The sequence below is a fragment of the Schistocerca piceifrons genome, chromosome 7 (assembly GCF_021461385.2).
Source record: "Schistocerca piceifrons isolate TAMUIC-IGC-003096 chromosome 7, iqSchPice1.1, whole genome shotgun sequence".
Classification (NCBI taxonomy): domain Eukaryota; kingdom Metazoa; phylum Arthropoda; class Insecta; order Orthoptera; family Acrididae; genus Schistocerca; species Schistocerca piceifrons.
The window spans coordinates 557,058,952-557,086,820 of NC_060144.1; the positions used below are offsets into that span (position 1 = coordinate 557,058,952).

Below are 27,869 nucleotides of genomic sequence, written 5' to 3' on the forward strand. Positions count from 1 at the left end.
GTTCACTCCGAGACGCCTGGACACTTGCCTTGTTGAGTGAACTTCCTGGCACAAAGTAACAATGCGCACGCGATCGAACCGCGGTATTGACCGTGTAGGCATGGTTGATCCTCAGACAACTCGAGCCGTATACCTGCCTCCTGGTGGAATGACTGGAACTGATCGGCTGTCGGACCCCCTCTGTCTAATAGGCGCTGCTCACGCATGGTTGTTTACATCTTTGGGCGGATTTAGTGACATCTCTGAACAGTCAAAGGGACTTTGTCTGTGACACAGTATCCACAATCAACGTCTATCTTCAGAAGTTCTGGGAACTGGGGTGATGCAAAACATTTTTTGATGTGTGTTCCTACCAAATGCGATCATTATATACATGAGTAAAAGAGTGCACTTCAAACAGATCGCATACTCCCGTTTGACAATTTCAAATTTCAAACTCAACAATGAACAAAACGCTACGCTACAACTGTGATGGCTCGCCTTCCTGCAGATTGCGCCACGACCCACCTGTCGCAGCGCGGCCTATCTCTGTCAGCGCTCTTCCTGCTTCACAGACGCAGCCTATCTGCAGCCGCAAGATACATTTCACTGATTTTACGCTTCTTTCTTACCTGCCCGTACCGACGCACTTGTTCCTCGCGGCAGACTACTTCTAAGGAAAGTTCAGGTCACGCTACTGCTTTCATCGAACAACAATTATTAGACCCGGCCTCTTTGGGGATATCCACATTGAAACTGGCATCAGCGCCTACGAGGCACTAACAGCAACAACGAATATCAAAGTGCAAAGAATAGCTAAAAGAAGTAGTAAGCCCTATACGTTCAGTAAAACAGACAAATGATATGTACTTAACAGAAAAGTCCTCGATGGGAGGGACCCTCCTTAGTGTACAGTCAGTGTAAAGAAACTTGTAAATAAAGAGAGGCTACTGCATAATAGGTAGGTTTAGCTGTCAAGCCAGCAGTGCGTGAAGCCTTCAGTGATTTCCATAGCAGAATACTGTAGAACTATCTTTCACAAAACCCAAAAGAGCTCTGGTTGTATGTAAAGGCTGTTAGCGGTACCTAAGTTAGTGTCCAAACACTTGGACGAAGCAGGAACTGAAGTTGTGGACAGCAAAACAAAAGCAGAAATGGTTAACTCTGTTTTCACATATTCTTTCACTAAGGAAAACTCAGGAGTATTACCCCAATTTAATTCTCGTGCCACCGAAAAGATGAGTGGAATAGACGTTAGTGTCAGTGTCTTTGAGAAACGGCCGAAACTGTTAAAAGTGAACAAAGCCCCAGGGCCAGATGGAATCCCTATCAGGTTCTATACTCAATTTGCAGCTGAGCTAGCCCCTGTGTTAACTAGAATCTACCGTAGTTTCCTCGAATGAGTGCCCAGTAACGGAAGCAGGCACAGGTCTCGCCTGTCTACAAGAAGAGTAGCAGAACTGAAACACAGAACTACCGTCCAAAATCCTTGACATCAATTTTTTGTAGCGTATTAGAACATATTCTGAGCAAAAACATAATGAGCTATCTCGAATAACCTCCTCCATGCCAACAAGCACGGGTTTAGTAAACATCGAACATGTGAAACCCAACTTGCGATTTTCTTACATGATACACTGAAAGCCTTGGATCAAGGCAGTAGGGTAGATGCCGTATTAATGTGTTTCGGAAAAGCATTTGCCTCAGCTCCACACCTACGCTTTCTGTCAAAAGTACTATCGTATGGGGTATCGAGCGTAGTTTATGACTCGATTGAGGATTTCTTGGTAGCGAGGACGCACAAAGTTATCTTGCATGGAGAGTCGTCGACAGTTGTAGAGGTAACGTAAGGTGTACCATAGGGAAGTGTGTTGCGTCACTTGCCTGTTCATACAGTACAGTAATGAGTTTGCAGACGATATTAATAGTAACCTCAGAGTTTTTGCAGATAATGCTGTTATTGTAATGAAGTACAGTCTGAAGGAATTGCACAAATATTCAGCTAGAACTTGACAAGATTTCAAAGTGGTTCAAAGATTGGCACCTTGCTTTAAATATTCAGAAACGTAAATTGTACACTTAACAAAACTAAAAACGTAGTATCCTATGACTATAGTATCAGTGAGTCACAACTGATATTGACAAACTCACACAAGTACCTGGGTTTAACACATTGTAGGGACATGAAATCAAGTGATCCCACAGGCTCAATCGTGGTAACATCAGGTAGCAGACTTCGGTTTATTGGTAGAATTCCGGAGAAATGCAATCAGTCTCCAAAGGAAATTGGTTACAAACTACTCATGCAACCAGTCCTAGACTATTGCTCGACTGTGTGGGACCCGTATCGTATACGAACAGGACTGACAGGGGATATTGAACATATACAGAGAAGGGTGGTACGAGTGGTCACAGGTTTGTCTGACCCGTGAGAGAGTGTCACAGAGATGTCGAAAGAAATGACCTGGCAGATTGTTGAAGGCGGACATAAATTATCCAAGATAGCCTACGTTCATAGTCCCAGGAACTGGGTTTGAATGGTGACACTGCGAATATACTACAACCTCGTACGTATCACTCCCACAGGGATTGGGAAAACAATATTAGATTTGTTACAGCATGCACGGAGGCATTAAATGTAAATGTAAATGTCGTGTGACCAGGGCCTCCCGTCGGGTAGATCGTTCGCCGGGTGCAAGTCTTACGATTTGACGCCACTTTGGCGATTAGCGCGTCGATGGGGATGAAATGATGATGATTAGGACAACACAACACCCAGTCCCTGAGTGGAGAAAATCTCCACCCAGTCGGGAATCGAACCCAGGCTCTTAGGACTGACATTTTGTCGCGCTGACCACTCAGCTACCGCCGGCCGAGGTGGCCAAGCGGTTAAAGGCGCTACAGTCTAGAACTGCGCGACCGCTACGGTCGCAGGTTCGAATCCTGCCTCGGGCATGGATGTGTGTGATGTCCTTAGGTTAGTTAGGTCTAAGTAGTTCTAAGTTCTAGGGGACTGATTAAGGAAGTTAAGTCCCATAGTGCTCAGAGCCATTTGAACCACTCAGCTACCGGGGCGGATACGGAGGCATTTAAACAGTCTTCTTCCAGTGCTCCATATGTGAATGGAACGGGAAAAAGCCCTAATAGCGGGTACATGCTCTCTGCGCCGCACTCCACAGTGATTTGCAAAGTATGGATGTACATGTACGGTTTGTCGTTACTGACTTGGAAGCCCTTCTGAGACCAGTTGAGGAGCTACAAGATTAATAAGTAGCAGCTCCGGTCTCAAAAGTTGGAAACGGCAGACAGAGCGCTGTATTGACCACATGCCCCTCCATATTCGCATCCAGTGATGCGTACCTGCTGAAGATGACACGGCGGTCAGTCGGTATCGTTGGGCCTTCCGAAGCCTGTTCGGATGGAGACTGAGTTTAATTTGGAAGCCAGTTACTGTTGTTAGCATAAATGACTTCACGAAAATCCCCTTCGTTGTTAAAACTGGAATGTGTATTACACTGTGGATAATAATTAGGCGTAAATCATAATTCTTTATACGTACATGTCTCTCTGCTTCCCTGCCTGACACAATTAATTTCTCCTTTCGAGAAGAAGATGTGTTATCACATCATCTTACAGGGCCTCATTATCTAGACTTGCTTGAAAACGAGTCTTCCAACGTTGCAGGAAGATGTTTGTTTGGCTACAGCGAGTGAATGTTCTTCCAGCATGACTCCTCCTGCACATTGTAGTCGTCAGACGACGCATCATCTACACCTAGTATTCCCTTTTAGATGGATTGCAAAAGTGTTCACATTTCTTCGTTGGTTACTTGGCCTTTGGAGCAACGTAAACCGAGTCTCATCCTAGCGACACTACTCATCACCCCCCCTTTCCCCAGTTCAATGGTATTTGGGGCTGAAACAAACATGACATCCAGAACGTGTCATCAATGGACCATTGATGGACCGCTCCAGTGCTGCTGACAAAAAGCGGTGTGTGACAGTGACACCTTCACAGGGTCAGGCACAGGAGGTGTGTCATGTCCATTCTATTTAGTCTCGTCAGCACTTGATTCCAACACTATAAAGACTGGTTTTTAACCTGTCGGCTGAAAGCACAGAAGGCGAACTGTGAATGTCAATGCCAAGTGTCTTTTCACACCTCATGAGGACTGTAAAGGAACGAATATATAATGACTGCAATTGTGCGACTTCCGGGTCGCACCATCACACACACACACACACACACACACACACACACACACTTGATAGCAACTCTTGACAAATTAATGAATGTTTGGCACGAAGTTCGTTCGGTACTGTAGGTCGAAACCTGTGGATTCGTACACGTAGCCTTTGGACAAGCGCAAGTACTTGTGTATCGTTATTAGCTGTGATGAAAAATACACAGCGTTTGTCCATAGACCAGCTATGCAAGTGGATCGTGTCTGAAGGATGTTCGCCTGCCAAGCAAGACAATTGGTCCCTCTGTCTAGTGTGTAGAGACGTAGCATCTGGGGGCTGAACTACGAATTCTGTGCATTCCCAGGCCCGTTTCTAGTGGCTTCAGTAGAAGAGACTCGAATTGTTGGCCATGATCTGTAGTTACGTGCGTGCAGTAGTACATCAAATCGCGCGATCCAGATGGGAAACAATGTTTTGCCTACGGTTCGAGATGTGATATCTTCTGTAAGTTGAACATTTAGCCTTCAGTTGGTGGAAGAGATCCAACAATATCTATGTGGACGTGTTCGAATTTCTTGTTTAGTGGAGTGAAAATTCCAAGTAAGGATGGCACATGGCGACTAATTTTATTCAGCTCGTATATGTCAAATATCCATACGAAACATCTTTAGTTTTTTTGCTTTCTTAGGCTAAACATATGTTCTATAGACTAGGTATACTATAGCTTTAATCGCTGGATAGGACAGACTATGAAATTAGGAGGTGCTCTAACATTGGAATTTAGTTGTAACAAACGGACATGCGTCCGATGTTAAGACACTGTGGCCTACTGTTTGTGTTGAGTACGTTGATATGCTTAAGCTGTACTAGAAATCTAGGAGGTTCTTTAATTCGTTGCCTTCCTCCTGTACACTAGCCAAAAGGCTCGAAATCTAATGGTTATGCAACAGTCTCGGATGCAGTAAAAGGCATCTGCTGCTATATTCTTAAAACTGGGGTGGCAATACTTCCAAAGTTCGCTGTTGTATAATGACCAACTGGATTATAAAAGTGATAGCGGGTGTTTGCAATTAATTGTCAAGCGATTCATTCAAAAATTTGTGAGGTTACAACTGATTGTCAACAGATTGTTTGAGAAGCTCTCCCTACGGAAGATGTCACAGACCGTAGACAAAATGTTCTTTCTCTATTGCTTAATTTGTGAACTATTGTTTAATTTGGTATACCACTGCACATAAAAGCAGTTGAAGACCAACAGTTTAAATCTCGTTTATTCAAGAGACTCAGAACGCTGCTGGGAATGGACAGAATTCGGATTTCAGCCCAACATCCTTTAGCAAGTAGGGTACCGACATTACAATGCTTTCATAATCAGCTAAACGCCTCTCTCAGGTGTCATGCACCTGAACAGTTGGTAGTGAGCTCAGCCAGTTGTCCTGCTTGGCTTGTGAACACCCTTCAAACTCAGCCACACCTAAAACGTTAAGTCATTAATGATATTGAAGTATCTGACTTCATCCAAAACTTACGCCAACAAATCCACAGGTTTTGTGCTACAGTACCCAAGGAATATGGTGTCAAATATCAATTAAATTTTCAGGATACGCGTTCAAATGGGTGCATCTGCAGGATGTATCACAATTACTATTGTAAACACATACAGTTGAAAGTACACAACACTAGAAGCAAAAACCTCTCAGTAAACAAAGGTTCGCAAAGGAATGGTTAGGGGTAACTGCGAATTTGTTGTTACCGACCACCACTGACTTGATTATGTGTAAACGTCATCTCAATTAGGAAAAGGTAACAGTAATGTGCAACACTAAGAAACGTTATTAGAGGTACTTTGGTACAAGTGCAGGTATCTTGAATGAACACGGCAACAATTACAAGGCTGTACTCATAGTTATTATAGCAATTATGATGCTGTTCTATTTCAATACACATACCATTAATGAAATGCACTTTGTCCTTCTACAATTCCATTGTATTGCTCTGCACAGGTTCTTGTATCTGACTTGATCCTGAGTAGTGTGGATACCAGTTTTCCTCAGATGGCTTCTCTCTTCAATTATCTATAGTGTGTACTGCGATATCCAGGGATGTTTTGCTCTCTGGGATTGTTCTGACGTCGGAAGCGAGAGGAAACATCACTCTTCATTCGGTCCCATATTTGTGATGCTGGTGCTTCCTTATCAAAACTGATCTTGTGAAGTTTTGGTCTTACAAGTTCACCAAATTTGCGAATAGATTCCTTGTTTGTGAGTCTTAGCTGTCTTTCTTCACTCTTCTTGGTAGATTTAAGCTTAATGCGCATTTTCATGTATAGCAGGATGTGATCATTACCACAGTCAGCTCCGGGAAAGGTTTTACAATCTAAGACAGCAGTCTTCCAACGTCTTCGCACCAGGATGAAATCAAGTTGGTTTCTAAATCTATCACGAGATGATATCCAAGTGTACAGTCGTCTTGGGTGAAGTTGAACATTTTGTTACAGATGGACATATCGTTACTCACAAAGAAATCCAGTAAGTTCCTGCCTCGTTCATTTCTCTCACCAAGACCATAGAGTCCAATGATGGATCGTAAGTGCGAGTCTTGATTAGTATCTCCAACTTTAGCATGGAAGTTGCCTTGGATTATTGTCTGTTCTTTGGTAGGGATCTTACTACGGACTTGCTTCAGTTGGTCATAGAACTTCTCCATCTCCTCGTCTGACGCTGTAGCTGTAGGAGCATAGATCTGAATTATGTTGAGTCTGCATAGGGAAGCATTCAGTTTGATAGAGATTATCCCACACAGAAAGCACACACATTATCAGTGGGTAGAGCAACTCTTTAAGCTTATAACTTACATTATAGGTGCTCAATATGAGCTCGCTCTATGACATGGCAGACATGAATACGAGCATGCAATTCATTTACGCGAATTTTTCACAAAGGTGTAATAGCAGCACACTTTGCTAATCTGTTTGTGTGGGTGCCTATATGCAGGCACAAGCTACTTCAATGCAACAATATGGAGCAGAAGGTAAACAATAAAAGTTGAAGACAGCATAACCTACAGGTATGATATATACGTAAACAATTAGCAGGCTTCCCTTTGTCAGTGGACATAAATACATAGCAATAACAGGTAGCAAATTCTCACTGTTTCTCTGATAGCCTGTTGTGAGACACTCATGTCCAGATGGTAGTCAAAGGGTTAAAATATTTGTCTCACAGCAGTCTTTTTATTCTTTTCCAGGGCACTGAATTTGAAACTCTAACAGTGGTTCACAGAACATGTCGCATGTTAAGACCTCAAACAACTACCAGTCAGTCAGTATCATTTCCCTCACATGTTCACTCACATGTGCAGTACAGCATTGATTTTTGGGCCATCTGAATGTTACACAGTTTTTCATGGTCAATGAGAGTAAACTTCCAAACACCTGTTCTTCTTGTTCTGAACAATGGCTGGCCATCTCATTTCTCGGCTGTTGGCCAGTGTACTTTGACTGCTCTTATTGCTACCTCTGTCATCTGCAGCATAACATCACAGATTCCAAACAGCAATTTAAGGGAGAGAATAATGTGCAGTAAGGTACATGAGATTGTATCCAATATCATTAAACAAATGAGGGCACACAGCACATCCTCAGCCACATGTTGACTGCAAGGAACTGGACTTGTGTAACATGACTGCTGTCTTCTCTTCTGTCCACACGTCTGCACAACTGTGTGACATGTTAAATGGCTCACCCTCTACAGCCAACGTTATTTGACTTCTATCTTCTTGCATGTGGTTTGTAGTAGACAAAATCAATATGGAGGTGGTCAATTTTGCTCATTTACCTTGTGAGCACAGGGGTAACCACCACCTAATTTTCACGATTGTTTTCACAGATAATCACTTAAATACTTTATATATACATATACATTGATTTACTGGTAGACTCTTGAGTGTTATAATGGTAAAACGTAATAGATGTTAAACCTATTAAAATATTTCAGGCTGTTATGCCATGGCTGGATAAATTTCTTGAGAAACCCAATGTTTTGGTCCTTCCGCGGAGGGCATCTTCAAGGCAGTTCTACCTTTCTCAAAGGACCAATGAACATCCTATCTCACTACTAACCGAAGTTCCCTCTGAGCAGGAGCTTGCAGAAATGGAATTTTAGTTCAATTAGTAATGAGCCAGGATGTGCATCAGACCTTTGAAAGTGCTACAACCCTCCTTGAAGGCGTCCTTCACAGAAGTGGTGAACATTGTTTCAACAAGAAATTCATCTAACCATGGCATAATACCATGAGATATTTTAAAAGTCATAATATTACTGGCCATGGAAGTTTATTTTTACAATTGATAGTTTTGATAAAATAAGTAATCTTTCTATAAATGAACTGGCCCCATTGCAGTTTGAAAAATTTGTTTCAACTGTAATGACTACAGTGCCACTTTTTGTGAATATCAATATCGGATACTATATTTCCAAATTTCATGCCTGGGTTAAAAACTGAAACAAATATATTATCTTTAACAGTGTTCAACATCAATGTGCTGAGTGTATAATCTCATTATAAAACAACCCATTTTCATTACTTTTTTTTTTTTTGTAGAAGTACTGAATATTTCACACTCATGTGGTGGTGTCCTATTCAGCCACTTTGCTGATAATGTTTTCCTAATATGTTAACAATTCTCTTGATCCACACATGGTACACACTGAGCCAAAACATTTTCATCATCTGCTTAACAGCATGTTGGTCCATCTTTGGAACACAATACAGCTCTGCGTGGCTTGGATTAGATAAGTTCAAAAATGGCTCTGAGCACTATGGGACTTAACATCTGAGGTCATCAGTCCCCTAGAACTTAAAACGACTTAAACCTAACTAACCTAAGGACATCACACACATTCATGCCCGAGGCAGGATTCGAACCTGCGACCGTAGCAGTCACGCAGTTCCAGTCTGAAGCGCCTAGAACCGCTCGGCCACCGCGGTCGGCGATTAGATAAGTCCTTGGTAGTTTTCCAGAAATATGTGGTACCAGATGACCATGCACAGGTCATGCAGTTCTCACAAATTACGGGCGGGTAGTTTGTGGGTGCGTTTAACTAGCACCTGACCACTTCCTGGACAGTTATATCGGGTTCATAACAAGTGAATTTGGGTGTCAAGATGTCAAACCCATCTACTTCACTATAATGTTCTTCAAACCACAACTGCACAATTATGACCTTCTGTAATGGACAGTTATGCTGCTGGAAGATGAATCTGCTGTCAGGGAAGGTATCATGCATGGCAGGATGCTGCCGATGCACATCAGTGTTCACGATAATACAGTACAGACTTACCTGCACCCAGGGTGAGGTGCACGTTTCGATCAGCCATTCACCTGGAAGATGGGTGTATCTGGACACGACCATCGACATGGTGTAACAAGAAATATGACTTATCCAACCACATGACATGTTTCCAATGATTTATAGTCCAATCTCAGTTACCCTATGCCCATCGCAATCTTAATTGACAGTGTCAATTGGTCACCATAGGAGCACATATGTACTGTCTGCTGTGGGGCCCATGCTCAACAATGTGTGCTGAACAGGGTGCTCTGAAACATTTGTGCCTGCACATGCGTTGTCCTCTGTGTCATCAGACCTGCAACAGATCACTGCCAAGCCTGCTTTACAGAATGGGCAGGCCTTTGACCTCCACATTCTGCAGTGAGATGATGATGTCTAGCAACATGTCATTTGTGATTTCACTGTCCTTCAACCACTTTCCGTACATGCTATTACAGTACCACATGGGCAGCTGCATAGCTACAGTGTTTATGTAATGCTCATTCCCAGGTGTTGTGCCATAACACTCTATCCTTTGTCCAACAATGGGAAATCCAAGTTATTAGTGTTATCCTTTGTCAAAGATGATTATGTCTGTGGATTTCGCCATCTGTGCCACTTATTGTTGCTAGAATGATTCCCCATTCGCTTCTGTGTTACTTACGTACTTACTGTATCACATGCTCCTGACATCACCAGGTGGGATTCAATCTCACAATGGGCAGTGGTCATAATTGTTTGGCTCATTAGTGTACTTTCTGCCCGAGTCTATTTTAACGCATTTATTGGTTTATGTTACCACACTGTGTCGTACACTGATCTTTGTTAACTGCTGAAACACTACGTCTTTGCTGAAACACCATATTTACCCAACTGTAGGACAACCCTGAATATATGAGACCCCCTATTCTGAAGAGGATCCTTGAGGATCTTAGTATTTTTAACAATTTATGACTACTCAAAATTACAAAATGTTTCACCGACAAAACACACATTAAAATCTGCCATAAAAATTATACTACCTATTGTAACCTTACGTCATTCATCTACTGTCCACATTCTGGCAAAGCAACAAGAAATAGCATGAGCAAAAAGAAATGGTTTTCATAAATTTTATCTTCACAACCTCTGTTTTGCATACTATTAACAACATGATTCTGTGGAATCACTATTTTTTATTAGTATTCATCATGAGCACCATTCATTTGTAAGCCTACTACTGCTTCTTCTCTTCTTGCAGTTCTATATTGTCATCTTGTGAGACACCCATGGCACTGAATACTGTGAGGCACGATTTCACGGCTCACTTTCTTGATTGATTGAATGAATGAAGTTCATCAGTGACAAGGACAGAGATGCCACTATTAGGTTATTATATACAAGGTCTGTTCAAAAAATTTCCAGAACTCTGTCCCCAAAATTTTTCTATGCTTATCTTTTACTTATTGTGTATGGTCTTTGACATATTCTCCTCCAAATTGACACACTGCTCCCAACGCCACTTCCACTTCCAGAACCAGACCTGGTATGCCTCTTGCTGAATTGCATGAAGCACTGTCTGCGAATTTTTTTTTATCTCATCTATTGTTACAAATCTTCATCCTTTCAATGGGGTTTACAACTCTGGAAATAAAAAAAGTCTGTAGTGGGCCAGGTCTGGAGAGTGTGTAGAATGAGGCAGCACAGTGATTTTGTTTTTTGGCAATAGCCATGCACCAACACGGATGAAGGTTTGCGGGTGCATTTTCATGAAGTGAGAGCCATGAATTGTCTTGCCACATTTCAGGCCATTTCCTTCTCACATTTTTTTTGCTGGTGTCGCAACACGTCCCAATAGTACCATAAAATAAGTTCATCCCTGTGGCACAAATTTTGTAGATGTTTCTGACATGAGCATTGTCGGTAGACATTGTAAGGGCACTCTGTATGAGGGTCACATTCAACTTCCGTCCAGCCATTTTTTTTAAATCTGTGTGAACCATTCTTAACACTGAGTACAGCTTAAGCACTCATCACCGTAGGCTTCCTGCATCATTTGGTGTATATTTGTAAACATTTTCTTGAGTTTCATGCAAAACTTAATGCAGATGCATCGCTCCTGTAACTCTGCCATCTCTAAATTCACAAACTGTGTGACTACGTTCAACTCAATGAAGCACTTGAAATATGGCATCCCAGCTAAGACAAGTTGAAAATATGGTCACTATTTTTTATTTACTTAAATTTGCCATATTTCGTGACAGTACCTTTTCCATAAGACGTTTGCAAGGCGATATTAGTCTTGGCTTCAGTTGTCTAAGTATGATTCCACAATGCATCTTTGTCGGCTGCAGAAAAGACGTGGTTCAACGTGTTTGCCTCATTTTGGTGTTTCAAATACCATTTCTTCAAATGAATTTCTTTTTTATAGTTAATACAAAAAAAATAGTAACATAATTCAAAATTATTTATGACGGCGACCTTCACATTCTTCTTCCGTCAACACACACCAAGAGTTAACAGCCGACTGACTATAGTCAAAGACGACTCCAACGTCAAAGATGTTTTACACAACACACAAGCTTCCACTTGTAATCAGTCTCTTTGCTATTCTTCGATACATTTACTAATAGTAATCAATATGCTTTCACTCTCAAAAACGTAAGTAAATTAACATATAATAAGGCAAATTACAATAAATTCTGACAAAAAGTATAAAAAACATTTACAATTTGGTATCGACAAATACAGTAAAAAAAATAACATCTCCCAGATCCATTACACACTGAACAATAACTAACAGATAAACAATGAAACTGCCGGCAGTTGCAAAATAAACACAAGTGTGTGCAGGGATGCCAACTGCATTTCGCTCCAAAAGACCATTGGCACAAAATTAAGAATGTTCTGGAATTTTTTGAATAGACCTCGTACTTTGTCAAAAGGAGTTATTGAATGATAGTAATAAAATCATCCCAAGAGATTCAAATAAAACTTCAAATATCATGAAATCTTCAATCTTGGACAACATCCCCTAGTTGTGAATTACTGTTTAATTTTCTTCACACAGGCAACCATAAAATTCTGTACACTACTTGGGTTTCTTTTGAATACTTCCTCTTCCAGAGTTTGCGACTCTGAAGCCTCTCATTATGGATTTACTTGAGATTCTGCTCCTTGCAGTAAGAATCCACTGGCCCTGCATGGATTGTGAGGGCTTCAGATCATTAACCATTCATTCCACTTTTTGACATCTAAAGATAAGTCCTGCAGGCAGTTTATCTTTTGGTATGATTTTCTTGTGAAGAACCACTTATGACAGGAGCTTCCTTCCATCTGCCAGAGTACCCAGAATGACAGTTAGTCTGGCCTTTTTATTGCCAGAACTTCTTACAAGAACACTGAGCCATTCTGCTTCATATCGATAGTAGTTGTTCACTATTACCTGTGGCAGTTACCCAGCAATGGGTTCGGCTTTGTCGATGACAGGCCACGACCTATCTGTGAAACTTTTACAGGGCATGCCACATAAGCGCATTCATTCCATTTTGTCATTCAAATGAGTGGATAGGAAAGGCAGTGCCTGCCAGGACCATGTGCTGGGGCTGTGCAGACACGCAAGAGGAAAGACACACTGCTGCAAAAATATGTGGTACTCTGAGAGCACCTGCTAGTGGCAGGCAGAGTCTGGACGGACTGAGGAACTTGCTGCTGTTGATTCCATCACATTCATCAGCTGCCATCACCAGTGGAATTAAAATTGGTGAGCACTTTCTGAACATTTGCTTTTGACATTTGATTTTGCAAACTGCGCATGTTGACACTCATTGAGACCAGTTTATTTTGGACTGTCAACTTCCATTAATTACTGTAACAACTATTTCTGATGTGGCATTAAGTGACCAGCACTGAACTTGCTTCTGGTTATTGTAGTAAGATAACACAGTTTTATTAAGTTTTGGATACTCTTAGGGATTAAGAGTTCATGAAGGTGGTTGCTCCATTTATCTTGTGTAAAAATTGTTGTGCCTATGTTTTAATGAATTGTTTTTTGAATTTTATAGTACAGCCAGTTATTGTGGCAACTGAGACATGGTGCTGAGCAGAGTGCACGTCCAGTACTGGTGACTGGAGCTGACATCTGGTCGAATGGATTATCCAACCTGTGTGTCTCTCTGGCATGATGTGTTTTTTTATTGTAAGCTGTTGGCAAGCATTAACACTCCTTATTTGATTAGCGTAGTGCTGGCCTGAGTAATGGCAGTAACATTTAACAGCCTATTTACATAAACAGGCTTAGCAAGTAGTCGTAGTTTCTCAGGATGATACGCAACGCTGAAAAGCAAGTAGCTTTTCATTAATTGCTATGGAAGTCACTTTGTTACCATTGTTCATGGTCACGATTTAAGTCATGTCCTATTCATTATCCTCATGCATCAACCCATACTCGCTTTGAATTCTGTATCTCATGCTATTGGAAAATTCTTATCTCCAGCACCTCCATATACTGCATGACCTGTTCCTCCAATTACTGAAACCTTCTGTGCTGCAGCTCCTGACAGCTGGGGGTATGTGGAACCGGCTTTCTTTAATTTATACATTATCTTACACAACCTACAAGGATTTTTTTTTTGTGACACCAATTTTTCTTCCTGCCATACCATATTTTATGGTCCCTTCTTCATGAATTAACATTAACTTAAAATTAGCACTGTACTGTCTGCACAAACCAATTGTGAATTGTTACCTCTTAGATCCATGTGTGTGAACAGTATCGTGGCAATGATTTTCATCTATTATTGAGCCATATAATTTACTGGTCTTATAGCATTGAAAATCATAGCAAACTGAATGCTGCTGTTACTTTTTAGAACTTTAAGGTTATAGAATTCAAATGCTGACATAATAGTGATGGAAACTGCAACTTAATTTAAAATTAAAACATGCTGTCCTCTCGGCTCCCTAGGTGTTCATCAGCAGAAATCTGAGCACTTTGGGCTAACAGTGCACTTGTAACATCATGTGTTGCCAAACTCAAAATGAAACAGTGCTGTGGAGCAGTAACTCCATTGTTGAACCACATGTTTTGTTTTCTATGCTGTGGGGTTGGGTTGTTTGAGGAAGGAGACCAGACAGCGAGGTCATCGGTCTCATCGGATTAGGGAAGGACAGGGAAGGAAGTCGGTCGTGTCCTTTCAAAGGAACCATCCCGGCATTTGCCTGGAGTGACTTAGGGAAATCACAGAAAACCTAAATCAGGATGGCCAGACGCAGGATTTATGCTGTGTTTTGAGTGTTCTGTGTGAATGTATTTATATTAGAATTAATATGTTTCCCATAGAAATGTATTTTACTGTTGAGTATCTTTCTATTTGAAATACCAGGTCAATTTTGACTATATTTCAATTCAGGTGAACTGGAGCTTGCCACTCCTTCCCCATGTTCATCCTAGTGTTTGACTAAGACTCTGCTTCCACCTCTAACTGCCCTTCTGAAGTCGCTAAATAAAATCTGCACTTGACCTCAACTACCAAATCTTCACCTGCAAATGGAAGACAACCCCTACATTAAGCCACTACACAATGTAAAAACACTGACTTCAAGCAGTTGAAGTTTAATCTGCTGTATTTTTTACTGATGAATTTTGGAAAAATGTCATCTTGCAGTCAGTTAAATATGGTATATATTTAACTTAAAGAGCACCATTTTCCATTTTTAACAATCAACATACCTTGGCAGCATTCTGAAAATGATGTGCTCGTTTTTGACAAAGTTTACAAACTTCCTTTTACAAGGTTATATTGTGAACACGTCCACAAGTAACTGTCACTAACAGAATTTAAGTATATTTTTTAGCATGTTTTGTTGATATCAACCTTACAGCTTTCATAAAGTATTATTTATTACTTCAGTTTTACCAGTAGCATTTACAGCAACTTCTGCAACTGCTGTCTTTTTACATTTCAATGGTACTCTCAGATATATAATGATGCAGCAAAGTTTCATTAAACTACACAGTGAGCTCAGTAAACAACTCCCTTGTTCTTCATAAAGTGAGTTATGACTATACTGTGATCAGCTGATTTCATTTGCGATCTTCAGCCTCCCTATTTTCAATATCCCACTGTAATAGTTTAATTGAAAACATTTCTTGACAATTCATGAATTTGAGAGATTGTTAAATGGCAGTTAGCTTACATCTTTAGTATCTTGGACAATTTTATCAGTGACGGCTGATGCTTTTCCCATGCCTTTCATCATGACAACTGAAATCTACATTTTCACTATAAACAAAAATATATTAAAGGTTAAATTTAGCAGGTGTCTTCTCTTTTACATAAACAACATGAATCATAGCAAGAACTTTGCATGTGTGAGCATTTGAACTTGCTATGACCATATTTACACTAGTTTACAGCAGGCAGTATGATAACTGAGGTCTGGTGAATAGATGAACTGTGACATATCCTGGATAGTTGAAATCTTGGTCTGTGAGATGTATGTGTTATTAAGTTAACGAAACTGACAGCTACTTACCGTTTGAAGCAGGGTGTGAGGCACATCTCAATTATTTCAACATTTAATTTACAACTTCGAGATTTAATCTTAAATAAAAACATGTACAGTATACAAGTTGTACTATTACAATTATGTAAAACAAGATATTGTATAATAATATGAATAAAAGACATCACCTAACTCCAGTATATTGTTCACATTTCATATCTCAGAAAATAAATTCATGGTAGTACATATTTATGCTCCACTACACGCTTTTTGTGGACCTTTTTGTGTCATGTTGATTTTATCTCCCAAGCTCAGAGCCATTCCCTGCAAAATAAAAATGAATATTAGTTTCATATCACAAAAAATTGATAAAAACTGGTGTATGAAAATTTAGTTCATTTTTTGTGTATTTTTTCCTCAAATGGATATTTAGCACTTACATTTAGGAGGTAAAATTCTAGCACTGCAATAGAAATAGAAATGATCTTTTTCTTACTTTTATTGGGTCAATTGGATGTATGGGAATTTTACCTACTGAAGGTAAATAAAGGCCAGTCAGTCTCTCCTTGAAATTTTACATTTCTCTCAAGTGAAGTACACACAAAAAAATACTTAAACACCCTATGTGTTCTGCAAGACAGCAAATCCAACTACTGATACACGGGTCCTATGATTCCTGGTCACTACCTAAGAGGCTTCAGTGACAAACTGCTCTTGAATTGTTTCACTTACATGCATATAATGTCAACTGAGGAGCTACTGGACTAAGCAGTTGATGACACACTACCACACAAACCACCAAAGTCGCAGTAAGTCAGAAGACTCCCATTCTACCAAAGTGGCCTGTAGCCACTATTACAAACAACAAAGATGGTAAGACTTTTTTTGTCTGTCATTAACACAAAAAGACATAAGTAAGAATAGGATCATTCAGTGTCATCTGAACAATTCTGCTAAGGACAACTCGTATCCTAAAGAAGAATTTTCATTGGACGTGTACCAATTCAGAATTTCCTCCAGATAGGATCTTGAACCCAGATATTCTGTCTGCCACAAGCACTTGTCTTAAGTCTCAGGCAATCTGAGCCTCCATGCCTGACTCAATGTTGCATTATTACTGTTGTTGCCAACTACAAGTCCGAGCACTATCGCTAAAAGAGCCTCTCAACAGCACCACTGTGGAAGCGGAGTCTGTTAAGGATCATGCCTTCCTTACTCTGACACAAAATATATGAACTACATGCACCGATATGAAATTAATGAATCCATATACAACCTGACGATAAAATTAGGGCAGAGTGCGGGCTGCTGGAAGTGACCACTTGCACACTTCAACGAAGCAAAAACTTCAGTATTATCAGCAGATAAACATTTGCTGGTTGGTCAGTACAGTCCACACACCAGAATAGTGACATGCTGAGATGTCTTTGTTGGCTACAGTTCCAATCTCTTAGTACTAAGGGTTTTAAATACACAAGCACATAGATAAAATGAAGTACCTACATCTGAGGCAACTAGGAACAACTGAAACCACCTTTCTACGGAGCACATTTACAGAAGATTTTGCCACAAATTAAAAACTATTTTATGAAATAAAGCACTTACAATCGGTGTACCACAAAAATGGATACTCTTTCAGAGACATTTAGAAGGCACTTTGCTCTACCACTCCACCAGAGGTTCCAGAAGAAGAACAAGAAGAGACAAAGACAGTGGCATATCTGCTGTACTACAGACAAATCTCTGTCAAACCAGCAGAATTCTCTTGGAAAACAACATCAAAAGTATATTTTACTCATCCATTAAAACTGGGGCACTGTTGGGGAATGTAAACGATACTTGGAGCTACAGAAGCAAGTTTTTATAATATGCCGTCCAGTGAAGAATGTCACACATTGGCCAGACCACTGGGATGGTGGGCATCAGGTATAAAGAACGTCAGAGGCATACCAAAGGCAACCAAATCAGCAATAGCAGATCACTGTCTACAACTTGGTCACTCATGAGCTACGACAACACGAAGAGTGTTATAGAGACCCAGAGATACTGGGAAAGTGTCATGAAAGAATCCATCGAGATCAAGGTCATGGAGAAGCTCCTCAACCACGGCACTGGATACCTGTTCCACACCACCTGGAAACCAGCACTCGAGCTTCTGAAAACACAATGGAGGCAACATCAAGCTTCTGTGAGGAACAGAAATGGAAGTGGAAACTATGAAGACAGGTCTTAGAGCACCAGGTAGTATAGACCAGAGGTGACACATCAATAGACAGGCCCAACAGAAGCAGATGTAGGACCAAACAACAGACCATTCCCGTGGAGGAGATGGAACACCTGAAGCACCCAATGAGAAGTACAACACGGGAGGCCTGCTTCAACAGGCAAGGACTTGACACACAAAGCCCAAGACAACTGGAGGACGGCCCAGGCAGCAGTCAGTGGATAGAACACATGGCACAGTGTGGATGCAAAACAGAGCATCAGAAAACGAACATGACACCAGAGGGTGGCTAAACCGGGTGCGGATAGTGGTCTGACCACTAGCAGCAAAAGAGGACAACTAGAGCCGCCCCTGGTGGACATGGACTGCGGATGGAGTGCCTGATGTAGCTGTGAATGAAAATGGAGCACCTAGCACCATCAGGCATAATTACTCCAACCAATCCACCCATGGAAGAGCCTCAGGGAACATCTGAAGAAGACAGTGAGTCACGCCAATGAAATATCATGTAATTGTCTGATGAAGAAATAGTAACGTTAAAACCTGTGGGAAGCTGCTTCCCACAGGTTTTAACATTATTATTTCTTTGTCAGACAACTGTTAGCCTCATTTTCATAATCTGCCACGAAATATCATGTAAGATTGACACAAACAGCCAGCAGAAGATCTGATTATTCAACATGTCAACATTATCACTGGGAAAGCCTGAAGAATTACAAAATGATGGTTGTTCCTCATCCATGATATGCACCCAACATGGCACACAGACACTTTTTATTTCCCAGAAAGAAACTCAAGTTAAAAAACTGAAGATTTCACACTTTCGAGGAGATTGAGTCAGAATCACTAGTGGCATTAAACAGGCTCATCAAAAATTCATTCCACAGAGCTTTCAGTTCATGGAAAAACTGCTAGGAGTGTGTATTCACCCCCCAAGGGAACTACTTTGAAAGTGACGGTGGTAAGTTCCAGGTAATGTGTAATATTATTTATTGGTGTATTCTGGGAACTTTTGAGTAGTACCTCGTACATGTAGAAGGAAGGAATATAATGGTCGACTCATCTAGAAATGTACGCTCTTGTATCTTTAACAGTGAACCACACCTCTTTGGAGCATCTGTCACTGAAGTTGTCAGAACACCACTATGAAGCTTTCACACTTACCAATTATCATCTAACGAAACATGCGCTCTTTTTTGGATCTTCTCTATTTCCTATCAATAATGGGCTTTTCTGTCTACTTACACACAACACATTACGTTTGTTTATGTTAAGGTTCAACTGCTACACACTGCACCAGCCCACAATCCTCTGTAAGTCTTCCTGCATTTCACTACAGTTTTCTAGCATTGTGACCTCTGTATACAACAGCAACATCTGCCAAAAGCATTATCTACCAGTCATTTACATATACTGTGAAAAGTCATGATCCTATAACACTCCCTTGGCGTGTGCTTGAAGCTACTTCTACATCGAACACTTCTCTCCACTGAGAATGACACACTTTGTTCAGTTTGCTAGTTACTCTTTAATACAGTCACACAGTTGATTTGGCATGCAGTACACTTATTTTGTTCACTAGGCAGCAGTGCGGAACTGTATCAACCACCTTCCATAAAGTCAAGGATTATGGCACCTACCTGGGCACCTGTATCTACTGCTTTCTGGGTTTTGTTGATCAACAGAGGTCAGCTAAGTTTCCCACCATTGTTGTTTTTAGAACACATTTTGAATCCTACAAAGGAGAGTTTCGGTCTCCAGAAGTTTCATAATGTGTGAGCTTAAAATGTTTTCAAAAATTCTACAACAGATCAATGTCAGAGATATAGTTTTGTGCATCTGTTCACCATTCATTCTTGAAACAGGAATAATCCATTCTTTTTCCCAATAATTAGGAAGGGCTTTAGTCCTCTAGAGATCTTTGGTACAATGCTGCTAGAAGAGGGAAAAGTTCTTTAACTTATTCCAAGTAGACTCATATTGGAAATCTGTCAGATCCAGTGGCCTTTTCTCTACTGCGTGATTTCAGTTGCTTTTCTATTCCTTGATTATCAATTCTGATACCTAGCTTTTGTTGTATGTTTAACGATTTAGAGTAGGAACTAAAGTGCAATCTTCCTCTGTGAAACTGTTTTTGAAACAAAGAGTTTAGTATTTTGGCCTTTTCTATGTCACCATCAGTTTCAGTGCTACTATGGTCTCAGAGTGTCTGGACACAAGGCCTTGATCCATTTACTGATTTAACATAAGATCACAACTTTTTAGGATTTTCTGTCAAGTCAGTACATAGAGTTTTACTTTTGACTACACTGAACACTTCACACATGGTTCTCCTTCAACTAAATTTATTTGATTAACTTCATCAGAACAACTAGAAGCAAAAAGAAATCAACACTTCAGAACAGTAATCTGTGGAGTGGAATTTTATACTCTTAAAAAAAGACAACATAATAGGAAGAATTCTTAGTATATTTATTTTATTTACTGATTTATTTAACCAGGCAATATTAGGGCCATTAGGCTCTCTCTTGCACCTAAGCAAGTTTTCTATATATTTTACATTGTCATATACTGCAGTAAGCATGTTATATTAAATTTAGAAAAATGAAAATTACAAAAGTACAGATATTATAATGTTATTGGATAGAATCTACTCACCAAGCACTGTGAGGAGAATACATACATAAGAAGAGGTTTAACTTATGCAAGTTTTCAGAACCAGTGGCTCCTCCTCCTAGCAGAACGGTTGAAGGAGAAGAAAGAGGAATGAAGGGAAAGGAAATGGTGAGGTTTAGGAAAAGGGGTAGAGTTCAGAAAAGTCACCCAGAACCCCAGGACGGGGGAGATATACTGGATGAGAAGGAAAGACTGATTGTTTGGGACTGCACCAGACAAGCTCTCAAAATCTGAGACCTCAAAGGTGGAAGAAAGGGTAACGTGTAAGATAGTGATTACTGCTACAACATCGTGCACTAGTTAATAAGAGTGAAAAGCTAAGTTCATTGTATGTAACAGAGGTTGGAGGGGGTCGGGGAAAAATAGATGGGTCGGAAAATGAAAAATGTAGAAAATTAAACTGGAGTGAAGAACGGAGTAGTTACATTGAAGAAATGCTGAGACAGAATAAATTAACCTAATTTACGGCCAAGTGGGTGGCAATAACGAAGGACGTGGTGTAGTGCTAGTTCCCACCTCCAGAGTTCTGAGAAACAGTGGACCTAGGGATGTTTAGGAGTGTGGAAATCTCACGTACAGTTGTATGACACATGTGACACCCAATCACCTGACCATGTTCGAAATCTGTGAGTTCCGCGGAGCACCCCAGTCTGCTCTCTCTCAATGTCTAATGACTACTGAGGTTGCTGATATGGAGTACCTGACAGTAGGTGGCAGCACAATGCACTTAATATGAAAGCGTATGTTTTTGGGGGTGTCCGGATAAGTTTGATCACATAATGTAGGTGCTTGTTCCGTCACACACATCATCTGGAATCTTCCCCTGGACACCAGTTTCTCAGAACTCTGCAGGTAGGAACTAGCACTACACCATGTCCTTCATTATTGCCACCCACTTGGCCTTAATTTAGGTTAATTTATTCTGTCTCAGCATTTCTTTAATGTAACTACTCCGTCCTTCACTCCATTTTAATTTTCTAAATTTTTCATTTTCTGACCCATCTATGTTTCCCTGTCCCACTCCAACCTCTGTTACATACAATGAACTTAGCTTTTCACTCTTATTAACTAGTGCACGATGTTGTAGCAGTAATCACTGTCTTACACGTTACCCTTTCTTCCACCTTTGAGGTCTCAGATTTTGAGAGCTTGTCTGGTGCAGTCCCTAACAATCAGTCTTTCCTTCTCATCCAGTAAATCTCCCCCGACCTGGGGTTCTGGGTGACTTTTCCAAACTCTGCCCCTTTTCCTAAACCTCTCCAGTTCCTTTCTCTTCACCCCTCTTTCATTCCCTTCTGCTGGACAAATGAGGTCCGAAGCTTGCATAAGTTAAACCTCCTTTTATATGTGTATTCTCCTGGTTATTTTCATTGTTATAATAGTACAGATAAGGAAAAAACATCCACATGATTTATATTTTTACACAGTAATACAACAATAATTAGAGGTTACAATAAGGTAGATTTTTAATTATGAGTGCTAGCGGCAATGGGCATGGAGAAAGGGATGGACGACGAAAGGAAAGATGAATCTGATAATACACAATTAAAGAATATAAAGGAGGAGAAGGTGGCATGATCCACAGAAAAAGGAAAAGGGGATAGGAGCCTTAGCTTTGCTTTTTGACAGGGGGGAAGTTGGCCACACATGTCAATTTTGGGGAAGCACTACGAGGATGACAGGAGGAATTTCTTCAACTTTTCTTTGAAAGTACCAGGACTTCGAATTGCGCAAGGAGTGTAGGGCAGCTTGTTCCAGAGGTGAACAGCAGCAACAGCAAACGAGTTGCTTAATGTTTTTGTTTTATGAATTGTATAATATTGTAGCAAATTTTCCAGAGATATGAGAGAGAGAGAGAGAGAGAGAGAGAGAGAGAGAGAGAGAGAGAGAGAGAGAGAGAGAGAAATGCATACCTGGCTTTTAGCTCGTATTCGAATGTGCCCGGTAACTGGCGCATCTGGTTTGTTGAATGGCTTCTCAATACTCAGGTTAGCCAAAGCATCTTCCCCAAATATTGAGCGTGCATACATATTAGCTGCCATGAAGCCACACTGACCAGACAGAGCCTGAAAATATTAAACAAGAGAGGTTATTAGGCAAAAATAAAGCAAACAGTAAAACTGTGAAACATGATATTGGCTCATTATAGATTATCTGTTTAGTTATGAAAGTGGCCTGGTGTTTGTTTGGTAGTGCTTAGTGTGCAGTTTTTGTTGGAGACTCATCAGATTTGAATGTAACATCACTCTTGTCTAATGGCAGTCCTTTCTCAATAGTGTTAGCAGAGCAAGAATGTTTGTAGATGGTTATTACCTTATATAAATATACCCTATCTCATGAAAAATGTTGTGACCTTTATAATTACATTCAGACTGCTAATGGGAGATACAATACTGCATGAAGAGTCTGGCAGAGCACTGAAAGGCCTGAGTCGAAACAAGGCCCCCGGAGTAGACAATATTCCATTGGAACTACTGACGGCCGTGGGAGAGCCAGTCCTGACAAAACTCTACCATCTGGTGAGCAAGATGTATGAAACAGGCGAAATACCCTCAGAATTCAAGAAGAATATAATAATTCCAATCCCAAAGAAAGCAGGTGTTGACAGATGTGAAAATTACCGAACTATCAGCTTAATAAGTCACAGCTGCAAAATACTAACACGAATTCTTTACAGACGAATGGAAAAACTAGTAGAAGCCAACCTCGGGGAAGATCAGTTTCGATTCCGTAGAAACACTGGAACACGTGAGGCAATACTGACCTTACGACTTATCTTAGAAGAAAGATTAAGGAAAGGCAAACCTACGTATCTAGCATTTGTAGACTTAGAGAAAGCTTTTGACAATGTTGACTGGAATAATCTCTTTGAAATTCTAAAGGTGGCAGGGGTAAAATACAGGGAGCGAAAGGCTATTTACAATTTGTACAGAAACCAGATGGCAGTTATAAGAGTCGAGGGACATGAAAGGGAAGCAGTGGTTGGGAAGGGAGTAAGACAGGGCTGTAGCCTGTCCCCGATGTTGTTCAATCTGTATACTGAGCAAGCAGTAAAGGAAACAAAAGAAAAATTCGGAGTAGGTATTAAAATTCATGGAGAAGAAATAAAAACTTTGAGGTTCGCCGATGACATTGTAATTCTGTCAGAGACAGCAAAGGACTTCGAAGAGCAGTTGAATGGAATGGACAGTGTCTTGAAAGGAGGATATAAGATGAACATCAACAAAAGCGAAACAAGGATAATGGAATGTAGTCTAATTAAGTCGGGTGATGCTGAGGGAATTAGATTAGGAAATGAGGCACTTAAAGTAGTAAAGGAGTTTTGCTATTTGGGGAGCAAAATAACTGATGATGGTCGAAGTAGAGAGGATATAAAATGTAGGCTGGCAATGGCAAGGAAAGCGTTTCTGAAGAAGAGAAATTTGTTAACATCCAGTATTGATTTAAGTGTCAGGAAGTCATTTCTGAAAGTATTCGTATGGAGTGTAGCCATGTATGGAAGTGAAACATGGACGATAAATAGTTTGGACAAGAAGAGAATAGAAGCTTTCGAAATGTGGTGCTACAGAAGAATGCTGAAGATTAGATGGGTAGATCACATAACTAATGAGGAAGTATTGAATAGGATTGGGGAGAAGAGAAGTTTGTGGCACAACTTGACCAGAAGAAGGGATCGGTTGGTAGGACATGTTCTGAGGCATCAAGGGATCACCAATTTAGTATTGGAGGGCAGCGTGGAGGGTAAAAATCGTAGGGGGAGACCAAGAGATGAATACACTAAGCAGATTCAGAAGGATGTAGGTTGCAGTAGGTACTGGGAGATGAAAAAGCTTGCACAGGATAGAGTAGCATGGAGAGCTGCATCAAACCAGTCTCAGGACTGAAGACCACAACAACAACAACAACAGTATTTGTTGTAACAACTGATAGTTTTTTTCAAATATAAACACGGCAAAATTGTGACCATAAGCATGAAAGTGCCAGTAATTTATTCTGTACATCCCAAGTGAAAATCGGGAATCATCTTGTCTTAAACATAATGGAACATTGTATGACTATATCTTATCATCAGGAGGGCAAATGTCTGATAAAGATTCACTGGGCATAGTATCTTGCAAATGAAGTCTCTAAGAAGACAATTGTGCAATCTTTTCTTAAGTAGCATTTTTCTGTTTAAGACTCTTACTGAATCTCAGTTATTGAAAAAATCTAAAGGGCTGGCATACTCTATAAGAATGCTTTAAATTCAAACTAATTCCATAATAATAAATTTAGGATGAAACACAAACAATAACATGCATAATGCTACAGACTCTGAGTACTCAGTAAGTGTACAAACAAGAAATAGAATAACGAAGCTCAGCTTTCCAATATTCATTCTTCTTTAGATCAATTTATTGTTTTCAAGCCACTCTGGGTCCTCAACACAGTATCCTGTTCCCTGGGTGCTCAACAGCTTGCATAAGTTGTAGCAATCCAATGTCATACACAGCGTGCACTCTAGGATGGCTCAGTAGCACGTCCGCGATGAGTATTTCTGATCTGCGTAAAATTATCAGTCCGATCTAGTATGTTGCTATATAAGTAACCACACTTTCTTTATTTCAGTCAAGTCAAATGTCACCGTGCTGCCATGCTGTTCTATTCATTGCGTTTATAGGTAGCATCCTACTACATATAAACAAGTACATGATTACGGTATTGGTTTTAAAACTGCTACCACCACCATCACATATCAGCAGTTATTTCATGGAGGATAATGTGTATAGAATTACGTCACTGGAAAACATTCCTCTTCAAAATATTGTCTGCTATAAGACATTAAGGTTTGAAACTATTTGGTCTTATTTTGCCTCTGCTACAGCATCTGTTTCTGCTGATAAACCCTTGTGTATTTGTTCTATGCATAGTTGCCTCTGCTACAGCTTCTGTTTCTGCTGATAAACCCTTGTGTATTTGTTCTATGCATAGTTGTAAATTAAGTCCTGATGTTATGCTGTTGTGATCTTCAGTTCGAAGACTGGTTTGATGCAGCTCTCCATGCTAGTCTATCTCACTATGCCTTCCGCGTCCTCAAAAACTTCTTTCACCCTCCATATAAACACTCCCGAACACCCATTTAACTTGACCCTTGCAGAAGTCTCAATACTTTCTAGAGGCCTCAACGTTAGACCCAAATGCAAGTTCAACCATGTTAGACTTGTAAAGGAACTTGTTTGCTTTACTCATTCTTGACAGTGGAAATATTTCTTTGCCACGCACCCCACTGACAACAGCCACCCAAGACCCCATAGAACTTTGTTTAAAGCAGTTCCAACCTTCCTCCGACCATGATCCTCCACCTTTTCCACTCAGTCAGCCCCTGGTTATCTTACTTCTAACCTGATATCACCTCCCCAGTGAGTCCAACATATAATATTATGTCTCAAAAGAAGAAAATAATGTTTTTAAGCTGGTAATATTAAACTCGTTGTTAGTGAACTAGTGTATGTAGTGTCTCTGTTTGTATGTCTGTGAAGGACAATATCAATTTCCAGAGCGGCATCAACTGCTCCCACAGCATACATAATTTCGTACATGTAGACAAGTTACTCTCGTGGTGTAGAAGCAGCTGCTAACTCTGATGGTCGCCTGTAAAATTCTTGAAATGTACGAGAAAGAAAACTTCTATAGGATCTTCACGAACTGGGATACTGCTATTCGTATTTGGTCATTCGACAATTGTCTGCGAGTGAAATGAGTACGTTTTAGCAGAGAACACTTTCTCTATGCTTTTGACCATGTTATTGAAGCAGATTCTACAGCAAACATTGACCACCAAATGTTAAGAGTCCTATACAAGCTTGTCGTACATTACAGTTCATCACAGAATCCTTTGATCAAAAATAAATACGCCAAATTACCTTTGAAATACATCATATGTATTATGGCTGTTACTTAACTCCACATTAATGTTACATATAGCTTGTGAATCTCAAAAAACACAACAATGACTGTTTCACTGCAAACACTTCACACACATCCTCTCATCATCCTGTCTTGCAACGAAGTCCCATCACATACCGATTTTCTTACACTTCTTCACTCGCCATGGAGCAACGCTAAGTGAAGGAACAACTATTTTGCTCGTGCAGGCAAAACGCCCGCCTTGTGATGTATATTAACTTTGAACCAATAACAATAGCAAGGTTGTTGAACCGATCAGCTGATCGAGTCACAACTCCTAACTGCTAGTACGCGGCAAGGGATATTATAATCATCATTTCTATGGAACACACGGCTACCTGTAACCTGAAAATCAATCCAGACTTGGTCATCCCAGACAAAGGATCCACCACAGAGGTCATGACTCTGACAATGTGGCTGTAGGTCTTCTCTGCTTACAAACCTTATGACCATGATTTCATCCCAGGAGTCCAACAAGACCTCCAGCAGCTCCTTAAGGTATTTGGCCCATCCAAAAACCTACATTACCATTCATGGCGGAGGACATCTTATACCATTACTAGTCATTTTCTCTCCTGTTCCACTCACAAATACAACAAGGGATAAACGACTGTCTATATGCCTCTGTATGAGCCCTAACTTCTCATACCTTATCTTCATAGTCCTTACTTTAGTGTATGTTGGAGGCTGCAGAATCGTTCTGCAGTCAGTTTCAGATGCCATTCTCTAAATTTTCCCAATAGTGTTCCTTGAAAATAATGTCGCCTTCCCTTCAGGGATTTTGATTTGAGTTCCTGAAACATCTCCGTAACACTTGTGTGTTGTTCAAATGTATCAGTAACAAATCTAGCAGCAGCCTGCTTCTGAATTACTTCAATGTCTTCCTTTAATCTGACCTGGCACAGATCCCAAACACTTCAGCAGTACTCAAAAATAGCCTCCTATATGCAGTCTCCTTTACACATGAACCATAGCTTCCTAAAATTCTCCCGATGAACCAAAGTTGACCATTTGCCTTTCCTACTACAATCCTCACATGTT

At 40.4% G+C, this 27,869-nt stretch overlaps 1 protein-coding gene across 2 annotated transcripts in view; it reads right to left on the bottom strand.

The window, feature by feature from the left end:
* Window positions 1-16,054: 16,054 nt before the first annotated feature.
* The window catches only part of LOC124805013 (coatomer subunit beta), a 122,038-nt gene continuing 110,223 nt past the window's right edge, over window positions 16,055-27,869 (bottom strand). For both annotated transcript variants that reach the window (XM_047265416.1, XM_047265417.1), the window contains exons 18-19: window positions 22,796-22,948; window positions 16,055-16,306 (exon numbers count right to left, since the gene is read on the bottom strand). In XM_047265416.1, coding sequence (XP_047121372.1) covers window positions 16,232-16,306; window positions 22,796-22,948 — 228 coding nt within the window. In that variant the 3' untranslated portion in view covers window positions 16,055-16,231. The remainder of the gene's footprint in view (window positions 16,307-22,795; window positions 22,949-27,869) is intronic.